Source organism: Neltuma alba, unplaced genomic scaffold, assembly GCF_004799145.2.
Source record: "Neltuma alba isolate B1F8T4 unplaced genomic scaffold, ASM479914v2 tig00011122_pilon, whole genome shotgun sequence".
Taxonomy (NCBI): domain Eukaryota; kingdom Viridiplantae; phylum Streptophyta; class Magnoliopsida; order Fabales; family Fabaceae; genus Neltuma; species Neltuma alba.
The window spans coordinates 20,503-33,964 of NW_021635859.1; the positions used below are offsets into that span (position 1 = coordinate 20,503).

The 13,462-nt window shown below is 37.5% G+C and overlaps 2 protein-coding genes across 3 annotated transcripts; one reads left to right on the forward strand and one right to left on the reverse strand.

Moving 5' to 3' along the window:
• Positions 1 to 2,201: 2,201 nt before the first annotated feature.
• LOC114761506 (two-component response regulator-like APRR5) lies at positions 2,202 to 6,641 on the reverse strand. 2 transcript variants are annotated; one of them, XM_028950893.1, is made up of 8 exons: positions 6,195 to 6,641; positions 5,108 to 5,269; positions 4,881 to 5,011; positions 4,620 to 4,775; positions 4,018 to 4,189; positions 3,591 to 3,927; positions 2,704 to 3,400; positions 2,202 to 2,591 (listed from the first exon to the last, which is right to left on the reverse strand). In XM_028950893.1, the coding sequence occupies exons 1-8, from the start codon at positions 6,442 to 6,444 to the stop codon at positions 2,484 to 2,486; spliced, it is 2,013 nt and encodes a 670-aa protein (XP_028806726.1). In that variant the 5' UTR covers positions 6,445 to 6,641; the 3' UTR covers positions 2,202 to 2,483. The 2 variants fall into 2 exon arrangements, with proteins under 2 accessions (XP_028806726.1, XP_028806727.1); XM_028950894.1 differs by lacking the exon at positions 6,195 to 6,641 and adding an exon at positions 5,491 to 6,146.
• A 4,905-nt stretch (positions 6,642 to 11,546) lies between these two features.
• Positions 11,547 to 13,447, forward strand: LOC114761507 (ribosome-binding factor PSRP1, chloroplastic). The gene is made up of 5 exons (XM_028950895.1): positions 11,547 to 11,942; positions 12,085 to 12,228; positions 12,325 to 12,576; positions 12,828 to 12,936; positions 13,085 to 13,447. The coding sequence occupies exons 1-5, from the start codon at positions 11,646 to 11,648 to the stop codon at positions 13,183 to 13,185; spliced, it is 903 nt and encodes a 300-aa protein (XP_028806728.1). The 5' UTR covers positions 11,547 to 11,645; the 3' UTR covers positions 13,186 to 13,447.
• Positions 13,448 to 13,462: the final 15 nt, after the last annotated feature.

Genomic DNA, 13,462 nt, shown 5'->3' on the forward strand with positions numbered 1-13,462 from the left:
TAGGTCCCAAAATGGCTTCGGGTCACTTTCCAACTTTTTGCATTATGAGACCAAAGCAGGATTGAGACTCCCACGCAACCGCTTGCTCTCTCCAAACCCCAAACTCACTCCAACAATAATAATCCTCCTCTTTAATTCTCACCATCCTCTCTAACCCTATAACTTCATTATTCATTCTTTACAGATTGCATTATAAAGACTATTACAGTTTAACGTACTTAGAGATTTTACATCCGTCCCCAATTTTTGCCTAACACTTTAAGTTTAACTACTACTTTCTTAGCCATCAAACGTTTCCCAGAAAACAAACCATCTTTTCACCTTATAATTGGCAGCACCATCCAAAGTCTTCCATTCTTCTCACGCATCATTGAAAAAGTCCATGAAATTGTCAATGATCATCAGCCGCACGATTTGCAAGTCACTGGTGATTTCCAGCTGTAGTCACTTGGCAGATACACGTGGCGTACAAGAAGGAACACTCATCATTCAGTGCATCTCAGTTTGCCTACACCCTACCGCGACCTCTCCAAACTACATGGGTACTGTTTACTTTGTGCTTAACACATTCATATAAAATACTAATTCACGTACGCACATACTGCCACGACGATATTTGAAGGAAGGGATGATTCGGGGACATGTTTTCTGAGGAAGAATCAGGGATTGGGGGAGAGAAAAATAAAGGGGGGAAAAAAAAGAAGTGATCTTTTTTTGAAAGAAACGTTAGCGTACAAGAGATAGAGAGTAGCTGTGGATATAGCTTTTGGACACGGATCATGATGATTGATTGGGGATATAGTGGGAAGATGTAGCATCAAATAGGGTAGTGGCACTTTCCTTCTGCTTTTATTGTGCTCATGATGATGACTTAACCTCAGAGACGTCTCTTAATGCAAGACACTGAGACTTGTGAAGGAGGGGAGGGGGGTTCTAATGGACTAATCTAATTCTCAGGTTTTACTTCAACAAACAAACAGAGAGGCCGTTCAAAAAAGCAGAGAAAGATAAAAAGCAGACATCTTGCAGAATCTGTAAAATGGCTTTTCGGAGACTCCCTGAAATTTATCTTTTCTGTAATGACTTCCTTATTCACTTTACTTTTGGAAGTTGAGAATGGGACCGACTTGGATGCATCATCTTTCATTTTGTGTGGCCTACCTGCCTCTCTTGTACCGCTTGATGTCAAGTTTTAAGGTTTTTCGTAATTACGGGTAAAAAAATGTTAAAAGAGACTTATAAATAAAGTTGAAAGGAGTATTTATTTAGTAGCCGATGAGCTTAGTAGTTAATTAAACTAAGCTTGGGTTTACCATTTCAAAAGATGTTGCTTGATAATTTGGCAATGTGAGTGGGGCACTTCTTGTTAGGATTAGCAACTTTGGACATTTGGGAGTATAGTATTGCTTTTGAGTCTCTCTTTTTCTTTAGTTACATATTATATATAATAACATAACTGAGCCCTTCAATCATTAGAACATTAATGCTACAGCACGATATCGGTTTCTTTATATCTTCCTTGATTTTTGAGCTAACAAAATGAAACATATTTGGTCATTTTCGTTTCTGGGATTGGAAAAGTAAGCAACGAAGTAAGTCACCTTGCTTCAGTGTAAACAAGTTTATAATATTATTAGTATGATTTGGTTTGTATAGCTTTTGCAATTATCTTATTGTGAAAAAAAAAAAAAAATTGGGCCCCCTACTACTACTTGATTACATGGTCACCCTGCATTTGTCTCGTAGTGTAGTGATCGCGTGGTGGCTATTGACATGTCCTCTGCAACTTTATCCACAAACATGAAAAAGTAATCCCTCCTCCGGCCATAAACTTCTCACGCCTTCGCCCATCGGTGACTCTTTACGCAATTCAAGAATTCAAGTGATCATAAAGATCAATCAAACTCTGATATATCCAGAAGCCGAAAGTGAAAGCAGGTAAGGGATTGTTTTGATTGGATTTAGTTTTATCGTGTTTTTGTTTGGGTGCCAATATTTCATCCCCATCGTCTGGAAATTTTCCCCTTTTTGTCGACACACATTTGGTTTTAGTGAATAGGGATGGGATCAGGAGAGGATCCATTCATTGTTGTTTTTTTTAAAAGCAAAACGCATATCATTTCTTATAAATTCACAATCAAGTCTAACTACCAAAAATATACCATAAAAGAAAAGGCAGCAACACACGGATAGAGTCGTTATTTTCAGAACAAAAATCCATTCCGTACAAATAAATAAATATCTAGTGAGCCAACCAAGTCCCATGTAAGACAAGAAATTTACAAGCTCGATCATTCTTGTTACAAACTTATAATACATATATATAATATCATGATCCGAAAGAAAGATTAAAGAAACTGACTTTTCGGAAGCCTATACACATGAAACTGGCTATCGTCTACAGGGTCTCTGGAAAACAAAAATTTTCAAGCAACCCAATGCTAAAAACTTGGTGAGGCAGCAATTCTCTAGTGGTCCTAGTCTCAACCATCTTTTTCTGTAGCCTGAGAATATTGCTGCGCTTTACGAACAAATTGGCCCTTCACTCTAGGACGCTGCTCTGCAAGTTTCTTTCTGCTTTCATATCGAACCTATTTTACACACGAGAGTAAGATAAAGTTAGCATGCAAGGAAAAGCTATATCAGAGAATGATCATACAATGATCATACAAACGAAAAGCATTGCTGACAGCAAAAACGAACCTTCTTTTCAAAGCATCTCTCTTTCCGTTTCAAGCGGAATTTGTTCAGAGCTGCTTCTCTTAATCTAGATCGATGAGAACTCCCATTGTTTGAGAGCTCTTCCGTCATGCTCTCTGAAGCTGCCCTGGCCATGGCAACCTGATCGGCGTTGCTGTTAGTGCAGGCACTTTGACCAGTTGTGGGAGAGATGTGTCTTTGATCCTCCACATGTTCCAAATTGCTTTCCTGCATGTATACAACGTGGCCTGTTGTGTTGCTTCCATTTTTACCTTGAGGATCATAACGCTGCTCTGAACTTTCTTCTTTGGTATTCGACTGATAAAAACCATTCACTTGAAAGGTTGGTTCACGGTGTGGCACCAACTCTGGATTTAGTGTGGATGCGGGCCCTGACTGCGTACAGAACATAGGAGGAAGTGCAGAACCATAGGTCGCGCATGGATCATCGTACCTTACAGCTTTTACTGGGATTGGAAGTGAAAGCCGACGCTGGGAGGGTGAAGTTGGGAGCTCGGATTCTTTTGACTGCTGTGTGGCTGAAGACACAATACTTCCTTGAAAGTTAGGCATTGAAATATCCAAGTTATAGCCTGCCATGTTTGAGATGTTGTTCCCACAATTTGTTCTCTTTTCTCTTTCTTGATTGCAGCAGTTTATGGACACTGCAGGCGGGGCCTGTGTTTGCCTGTTAGTATACCTGCATAAACGTATATTTAATTGACAAGTTCATAGAAATGCAACAAAATGAGAAATTTTCAGAAGTCAAATGACAAAATCCAGAGGCTTAATATAGCTCATCACCCACTTGGGAAAATTACAACTTTCATGGTTTAATATTGATAGGATCTATTATCCATCTCTTGAAGTTCCTTGAAATAGTTACTTACCGTCTGAAAGCTGAGCTATTGGAATGCATCAGGGCATGCCTTTCTTTAGTAGTTTCATTCTCAAAGCTGCCTGGATGAGATCTTCTTAAGGAAAGATCAAGCTGAGGAGAAAAGTCAAACTTGCCCGTGCAGTTGACTGAGGAACTTTTGTGACTGCTGTTTAGATGATTTCGAAATGCTCCAATCAAGTCAATAGCTTCCTTTGAAGAGGTAATTTGAACATTGTGATTGTCATAAGCCTCCTGACTGGTGTCAGGACTCCTAAAATGTTCTTGGTCACCATCCTTGCCATAAGCTGAATTAGTCTCACCACGCTTGCGGATCTCGACTGTTAATCCTAGTTAACAGAGGATTTGCGGAAATTTTAGCTTCTTCCTTATTAACAGAAGTCATAGGTCAATTCAGAACTTAGCCTGCAAAAATTTACCTTCTGCGTGATTGTCATGCAAAGCCAAGGCCTGGCCTACTTGAATGCACATTTCAACGTCCTGCATATTTGTTTCTCTTGGGTATGGTTCGACCTGTTTTAGTCGGGAAGATTCATACACATGATCCATCGGAGAACTCTCAGCTTCCAAATCAGGCTTTGCACAAGAGCTCTGCAAGAGACAGCAAACATGCAGTCTCCATTTAAAACATCATGTAGCCAATCCATACTGAAAACAAATTTCTATTGAACTATGAGACTCTCGAAACCGTAAGAAAATATGCCCTTGGAAAAAAACATATGCCCTTGGAAAAGATTAAGCATCGGGAACATGTTGGCTAAGCCATGATCGACCTATCAAGAGTGTTTACACATGCAACTTACACAAGGAACAATGGATGGGCAATGCCAGACCATATAATATCCAAGCTTGACCGTAATAAGCATGCAGGAAGGTTAATTCAAGGACTCTACCATGAATTAAATTTTCTTGTTACAACATAGAAATAATAAAGTAAATTTTCTTTTACACATAAAAAATACAAAACTGTTACATTTTTTTTTTTTTAACAGAGTTTCACGTTCAGGAAAACCAAACCGACCTGAGCATCACTTCCTTTCTCAATTAATTCCTTATTTCTTTGAATGCATGCAGCATCGCCACTTGAATGATTATCTGGAGCATTGTTTTCAGCAGTGGCTTCAGCCTTCGTTTGTGCAACACTCTCGTCTTCAAGACCGTTTAAACCAGAGGTTGACTGACAAAAATAGCAAACAAACAAATAAAAGATCAAGTAAGAATTAATGGCATCCCAGTACTTATGAAAAGGAGGAGAAACAAGAAAATGAGCACAATATCCTACAGATTGTCTTCTCCAAACATGCTGCCACAAATTCCTCAGCTCATTCTTTCTAAGGGGCTTGACAAGGTAGTCAGCAGCACCTCTCAACATGCATTTGTAGACTGTGTTGATTGAATCTTGCGAAGACATCACTGGAAAGGCATAAAGTTAGTCATCACATATGTGAAGTGAAAGAGAAGACAGCAGTTGAACAGGCAGAAGTTCCCCCCCCCCCCCCGATAACTTACTTATAACTGGAATGTTTTTGCAAACTTCATGCTCCATAATCAATGTGAGAAGAGCATAACCAGATATTGATGGCAAATCCACTTCTGTTAGTATAAGGTCAACATTGTGTGGTCTTCCCTTCAGTATCTCCCATGCCTTCAGGCCATCAGGCACAACAACCACTGCTCAAATTGGATAAAGTTAACAAAAAGATCTAACTTTCAAAAGCAAGTAATTAAGCATGAAGCACTTGAAATTTATAAATTACACGATTTAAGCAAGTACAGAAGCTATGAGATGTGATATGTCTGGCGAGTACAATGATGCAAGATTTTTTACTGGCAAGTTTCGTACTGAATTGGATAGTGCGAGTTAAATGGCGCTGTTAGTTCATTAAACTTACTTTTTATAACCCAAATCCCCTGTCAAACTCTCAGTTTGGGACTTTGGGCGCAACAAGCCTGCAAGAAAACAATAGACTTTTTCTCCTTGTTTTTCACAGACAAAAAATTTAGTGAATAATTCTAAACAGCTTCACCCTTTGAATAATAAATTAATGAAATAATATTTAAAATTCCAAATGAAGACTTCATCAGTTAGGCCGGGGGAAAGGTAAACCAAAGCATATGAACAATCAAATTCAATTTTAAGCTCTGGAGATCATGATGTCCTGATATCAACATGATGGAACGCAACAAGGAACGTAAACCAGCACAGACTAAGGATAGCGGCGCCCAAAGCAACTCTTCTAACTAGACTATCAATTTACTGTATCCAAAAAAAACTAGAGAGCAAGAAAGCATCAGAATTGTAATTTTAGCGACAAAAAACAGCGAGTTTAAAATAAAATATAAATTACTTCCTCTCAGCTTCACCTGAAAATTTAGATTAATCTCCTAGAAATTCTATTATATCCCAAAGGAAAAAAATGAAGAAAAATCTCTTCTCGATCAGGAAGTTAAATATGAAGAGTGAGAAAGTTTACGAAGAAAAGCAGCCAAAACCTTGTTCAATCATCCCAGAAAAGCCCGAGAAAATGAAGAGGAGAAAATAAACAGTTTGAAGCGATCAAACGGACCGGCTAGACGAGTATAGGAAAATTCTGACCTCTGTAGCTGCATTTCCTAAGAAGCGCAGCTATAATCTGCCGTGTAGAATCATCAGCTTCAACCAATAACACCCTCAATGTCATCCTGGGCAGGAACTTCCTCCACCTCATCAATCCGTTATTCAATTCCTCATCTTTACTCTCTGTTCCACTCACTTCCTCATCCGCCGTCCCCTTCTGCTTATGGGTCTCGGTCTCAACCTCCTTCGCTTCCAGAAGCTTCTCAGAACTCAACACGACCTCGCCCATTTTCCGCTCCCTTAACCCGCTGTCTCTCTCTCTCTCTCTCTAGAATCGATTCCGGGAGCAAAACCAGAGCACAAAATCTGATCCTTGAAAGACCAACAAATACAAAAATCTGGAGGGGAAGAAAAGAGAAAAGGCAATGTGGTGAAAACCCAACGTTAAATATAAGAGGGCATCCAGGGGCGTGGGATGCCAAGTCCACCATTAACCGCCTCAAATCGAACGGCCTGGGAAAATATCTGGGGACAAGAGCGGGGCAGCAAAATATCTAGAAGGCGGGAAGGGGTGACCCACCATCGCCACGTCAGCAACCAGATCTAAATTTCGACCAAAGATCAAAAGGAAAAGAGCTACTGGGTTCTCTCAATGTTTGGTGGTGGATATTTATCACTGTTTTTTCTTTTTTAGTTTTTTCTGTGCCTGATATGCATAGTTGGACTCCTGCCTGGAAAAAAAATGATATTTTTGGAGTGGAGATATGAATGGAGGCACTGTGTGGGCCCCAGGAGGGGGAAGATATTAAAATTTAAATCCACCCTTCAAAGATATTTTGGGATGAGTTAAGATGGCCGTTGAATCTTATGGATATGATCTTGACACGTGGCTTTGGCTCTCCGGGGGGATTCTTCGTTTGTGGCTTTGAGGATTTCACCGCTAATCGACAAAGTATTTTCTCCAGAAGGATGTTGTTCGTTGCACGCGCGCAGTGTGTGATTGTTTCCGCACTCGCTCACATGTTGGTTGGTGGGCAGAATAGGATTTCTCCTTTAAGCCCCTACAGTCAATGTTAACACTCCTTCACCATTAATTTATCCACATATTATTTAATAAATCGGTATAAAATAAACGTTAAATAATATTTTATATATTATGATTTTAATTTTTCACTGGTGAAAATTTTAATAACTTCCTGATTTTCATAGACAATGATCAAATGATTAGATGTTCAGATTGATATTTCATTTGTGCGATCGTTTATTTGTTTTTAAAATATTAGTTACCCATTAACATTTTAATTTTAAATTTTAATTATATGTACTTAAAATCTATTTTTCCTGCCATATCTTTAACCAGATTATACTCCTCATGTCCTTAATATAAGATTAATTTAACTAATTTGATTAGATTAAAGAAGTTAGGTAAGTTAGTTAATTATAAGAAATATGATATGTTTTTCTTAAAACACCATGATTATCTTTCTTAATACCCCTCTTTCTTCTATTTGATTATGGTTGAGGGAGTATCCATACAGGTAATTTAAAGAAAATTAATAAATATGATAAATATATCTTATATTTAGAATTAAAACTAACTTAATAATTAGGTCATATATTGAGAATTGGAAGAGTATAAATAAGTGATATTATCAATTATGTATAGATATAAAAAGATAAAACGCTAATAATTTGACCCTGTTCAGCGGGACACCGATCTAAGCTGCATCTAGCCCTTGCTCATATTGTGGCTCACATACGCCATGGGGTAATTGGTTAAAAATTATAAATTATTCTTTTTTTATTTAATGAAAAGAATCTAATGTGGGTGTCAAATTGGATGGCTCAATTCAACTGGTGGCGGATGCGACGGCGGGACTAATTTGTCCTCAGTACTTTTTCATATTTCCCATATGGTCCATGGTTAAATCAGCTGGCAATGATCATGAACTTCCGTGGTTTTGGTTTGAGCCAATCCCAATCTGACAAAGCATATGATAAATGCCTTTCACAGGTACATAACGATAATCACTTGGTGAGGTTGCCCAATTATTCTTCCGACAAACCACCTTTAATTTGTCAATTTTTTTTTTTAAAAAAAAAGGTGAAACCAAGATTAAATCCTGGACGCAAAACCACTAAACATCCAAGGCAATCAAGCCTAATTAATAAAGCTAAAATAAGAAGAATGAACGAGGTAAAATTAATTACTCCTCCACAACAAATAGTTAGTTGGTATGGTAAGCGGCCTCATCTTCGTAATATAAGAAGAAAAATACAAATTCAAAGTTTGAGAAGCTTATTTATTGGAAGAAGAGACTAAACACTTGATTAAGTGAAAAAAAAATTGATTATTCCTCCCATATATTAAATATAGAAATTAGTTAAGGATTTTGTTTTGATTTTAGATGTAAGATGTCAATGTATTTTATCTTCTAAAATTTTAATTTTAATGCATACACAAATATGTTAGGATTGAGTTTCAAAAATTTTACCCAAACTTCGCGAGTAGCGCTACTATTAGCGTCAGAGCCGTTTGCTGTTGATATTTAAATTAACTACTAAACTATTAGAGGGAGTAATATAACTTGTTTGAAATGGGAGTGAAATGGTGAACAAAAAGTGCCAGGCATATCTAAAATTTGCGGGGAAGAGGTGGGGCGTGCATCACAATTTCTGCCAAGCTACCATGTCCCTATTGACTGGCTGCTTCCTTCAGTTTAAGGGATGTTTAGATGAAACTAAACTATGGTTTTAAAAGTGTTTTTACAGTTTATGAAATAAATATATAAAAGAATTTATCTCGTTTTATAGAAAAATGCTTTGAAGATTGCCACACAATTAAGGCCCTTCAAGTTTCAATGGCATTCCAAATACCCTCTCCCACTTATTTATGATTTCCCTCACTTTATTTCATTTTAAATCGGCTCAACCACTCCTATCTTTAGATCTTTCCCACCGCTCGTTCAGTGAAAAAAGATTACCCTTTATTTAATGCAGGCCCTATTCATTTTCTTTCTAGTTTATGCGTATTGCAGGTGCTACCTTTGGTGTTTTTCATAAGATACTAAAATTTCAATCGGTTTGTTGTTTTTTCTTAATAAGATATTTTTTATGAGTGTTTGAATATTAAATGCATTTTTAGTAATTTTTTTCTAATTAATTTTCTATTCCATCTCCTCTCTTTTTTTTTCTTATACTATATTTTCTTTCATCATTTATCTTATTACTAGTATTTCTTTTTGTTATTTTCTCCTATGTTAAATAAGGACATAGATACTTAAATGCTAACATATTTTCTTTGTTTCCTTTGGCATTACTTTATGATGTCATTTATATTTTGTTTTTAATTTCATTTGGCTTTTTTTATCAAAAAGGGACATACTTTAGAAAAATATTCAATTTTTATATATTTACTGTTTAGACTAATTTTTACCATTTTTCTTAAACCGCTTAATTTAGTAAAAATGATTATAATTTGGATCAACTTATTTGTCTGATGTTAATCATAAGGCATAAACGATAAGATATTCAACCACAATTCATTTGCAGCTTGGAAGAAGCTGATTGGGTTACGCACTCTATCTACATGTGTTCGCATGAAAATTGAGATAAAGATCTTTATGATGATGATAGATATTTTTGAGAAATCATTCATCGCTTTCAAGTCACTCAACTCGTGTCTTGCTTTACATCACATTTCGCACCATCCAACCTTAATGCCCATTCTTCCCAATTCAATATAGCAGGTCAGTGCAAGTAGTAAAATCCGCTCCTATCACAAATCACTTTATTTACAGATCACAAATACCCTCTGCCAATAAAATAAAATCACAAATACTCTTTAATTTTATATCAAGTTTTGATTTAGTTCATTGAATTTATAAAACTTATTTTTTCTTTTGTTAATTTTAACACGGCTAAACACATTAATTAAAAAAAAACGCTTACTTCGCAGATTTAAATGGTGACCTTATGATCAAATGTTGACAGATTAATACTTGATTTAAAATTTCTAAATTAAAAAATATTTAAATTTAAAACAAAATCTTAAAAAATGTCATCGCCGAATTGTCGTCCACTTTCACATCAATAACTTTTGCTTACAAAGTACGTAAAACACACGTCCCCTTTGTTTGTGGGTTCAGCAGCAGCAGCAGCAGGTAAAGAAGTTGGAACTTGGACAGGCTTATGAAAGGAGTGGATTCAACCTTCAAGCACGTCGTGATATTGGAAAAGGCATCTTTAAAGCTAAAGCCTCGGTTCACAAATAACAAATCCCCTGTCCCAATTTGAACTATTTTTTTGGATAAGGATTAGGATCAAGGATTACTAACTCCTTACGCGGAGTACGAACTATGTGAAATCCAAGCAAAGCCTTGAGGGCCTGTTTGGCTAAGTAATCAGCTGCTCCGTTGGCTGCTCTCGGAACCCATTGAACAATAACGGTCCAGTCTCGACCTCTGGCTTCTTGAATAATTCCTGCATCCGGGTGCGTGGCCACATCGCCTTGTTTTATTAACTGAATCACTTCAGCAGCATCAGTTTCAAGAATTAGATTCCTGTCGCCCCGATCCCAGGCCATTTTCAGGAGGTGGTGGAGACCAGCAAGCTTCTCGCTCACGAACCACGTTGCCGTCTAAATTAGTTCCCCGTAGCTTTTTCCTGACCTGCGTCAAATTTTGCCTCGTGGCAGAAGCTGCATCATTTTTTAAAATTTTGTTCACAGAAAACGCACACACACGGGCCTGCGACACTGTGATTTTCCCAGGAACTCAAGTGGGGGAAAAAAGGAACAACTCGTCCGTGAACATCATTGTTGTAAGCCCAATTTTAGTTTTAAAATATAAAAAACTATCATATTAAAGTGTTGAAATTTATGAATATCTAATTACAAAATTACAATTTAAATTTACTAACTCCGCATATAAAAAGGATACTTGTAATTATTACTCTTTCAGTTTTTAATATAAGACCTACTTAACTAATTTGATTATATTAAAGAAATTAGATAAATTAGTCAATTATAAATAATATGATATGTTTTTCTTAAAACACTATAATTATCTTTTTTAATATATTTCCTCTCTCTCCTATTTAATTATGATTGAAGGAATATTCATTAATAAATATATGAAATAGATTTTAGATTTAATATCAAAATTAATTTAATAATTAAGCTATATATTAAAAATAAGAAAAGTATTTTTTACGATCAACAATACAGTATGGTGTGCGGTTGGGCCTAACGTGAAAGCTAAATGGGTCTTTGTTAGTATTGGCATCTCGCAATGGATAAGATCCCCGCGGGTCCTACATTGCCCATTCGTCCAAACAAATTGATTCATTCCTCTCTGTGTTACTGTGTACCCCTTTCCCCGGTTTTCCTCCAACATTCCCACCGATTACCTTCATCCGATACCCCGGAAAATTTTTGTTCAATTAATTAAATTGAATCTCCCCGGAGAATTCGCACCTTGACTTCTTGTAATGGCAATTTCGGTGGCTTCTCTGCGGACCGCCTTGCACGCTACGTCATCGGCATCGTTGTCATCGCTTTCTGCGTCTTCTCATCGCTGTTCTCCTTCTACGGTCTGTCTACTGAGTTCATCTCACTCGAAGCCATCCACGAAGCTGAGAACTTCCCTAACTCGTTTTGAAATACTCAGATGTACTTCTGGTACTATTACGCGCACAAGTAACAGTGGCGGTGCTCTCGCTGCTCGCATGACATGGGAGGGGCCACTCTCTGCCGTCAAATTGATTATTCAGGGAAAAAATTTAGAGGTATGTACGCGATCCCTTTCTTCACATCGATGAATGTTAGCTTCTTTAGTCACATTCTCTTGCATTTCTTTCTTTTCTCGTATATGAGTTTCTTGAATAGGGGATATGAGTCGCTTATGTGTTTGTACTTGTTTTCATTCAGTTGACTGATCCGGTCAAGCAGCATGTGGAAGAAAAGGTGGGAAAGGCAGTTCAAAAGCATAGTCACTTAGTTAGGGAGGTGGACGTGAGGTTATCTGTCAGAGGCGGAGAGTTTGGGAGAGGACCCAGAACCAGGAGATGTGAGGTGCGACTCAAGCATTCCAGTTGAGACTTCTTGGTTATCTGGAACTTTTATATAGACGAGTCCAGTGATTGAATTTTTGGGCTTATCATTCATTAGGTAACATTGTTTACCAAGAGGCACGGAGTAGTCAGGGCAGAGGAAGATGCAGAGACCCTTTATGGAAGTATAGATTTAGTGTCATCAATCATCCAGAGGAAGTTGAGGAAGATAAAAGAAAAGGAATCAGACCATGGTCGCCACATGAAGGGATTCAATAGGCTGAAGGTCAGGGAGCCTGAAACGGCAGTACCCCAGGTTGAGACAGAGACGCCCCCAGGGCCAGAAGAGGCGGAAATATTATCTGATGAGGTGGTGCTTCATACATTTGCCTTATTGTATTTCTGCTTCCTATGATCTTAGGTTTTGTTTATCCTTCTCTCAAATTGATCATGCACATCTTGAATCATGCATTTTGATATGTCAAAATCTGTTGCGAAGAACCAAAGGTCTAGCTTGCATACTGAAAAATTACTGTGTTGTGTGCTAGTTCAGCTAATCACGAAATGATGATTTTCTTTGTCCTCCCTGACATACATTCATTCTGCGGACTTGTCATAAAGGTTGTCCGCATGAAATACTTCGACATGCCACCATTGACTGTATCTGAAGCAATTGAGCAGCTGGAAAATGTTGATCATGACTTCTACGGTTTCAGAAATGAAGAAACCGGTACGCTATTATTGTACACTTGTCTTTCTTTGGGGTTTGCATTTCCCTCGTACATTTCTTTGTCCTTTTTTTCCCTTTAAAGTTCTCTCCTGTATAAGAATCGATTCTCCACTTTTCTTTGCAATAATAGATATCCTCATTTTTTCAGGGGAGATTAATATCGTGTACAAAAGAAAAGAAGGAGGTTATGGACTCATTATACCCAAAGGTGATGCTGAAGCTGAGAAATTGGAGACTGTGGTCTTATAACTGACTAGAGAACACTTCCTGCATGATTGGGTGGTACCCATGGAGAACTCTTTTAGTGAGGACTCTAGAGCTTGCAAATGATTTGCCGATACTAATAGCCATTGCTTTGGAGTTAGAATGGAGGCATTGGCGGTTAAGTGTAAATTTAGTGTTCAAATATGATGTAACCTTGGACTACCTGCTATTTTAACCTGGCATACAGTACTTGCTTTGCTCTTGTTATGATACATAGATAATCATAATTTCATCTCAGTCTTTTATACGGCTTGAGAATTTT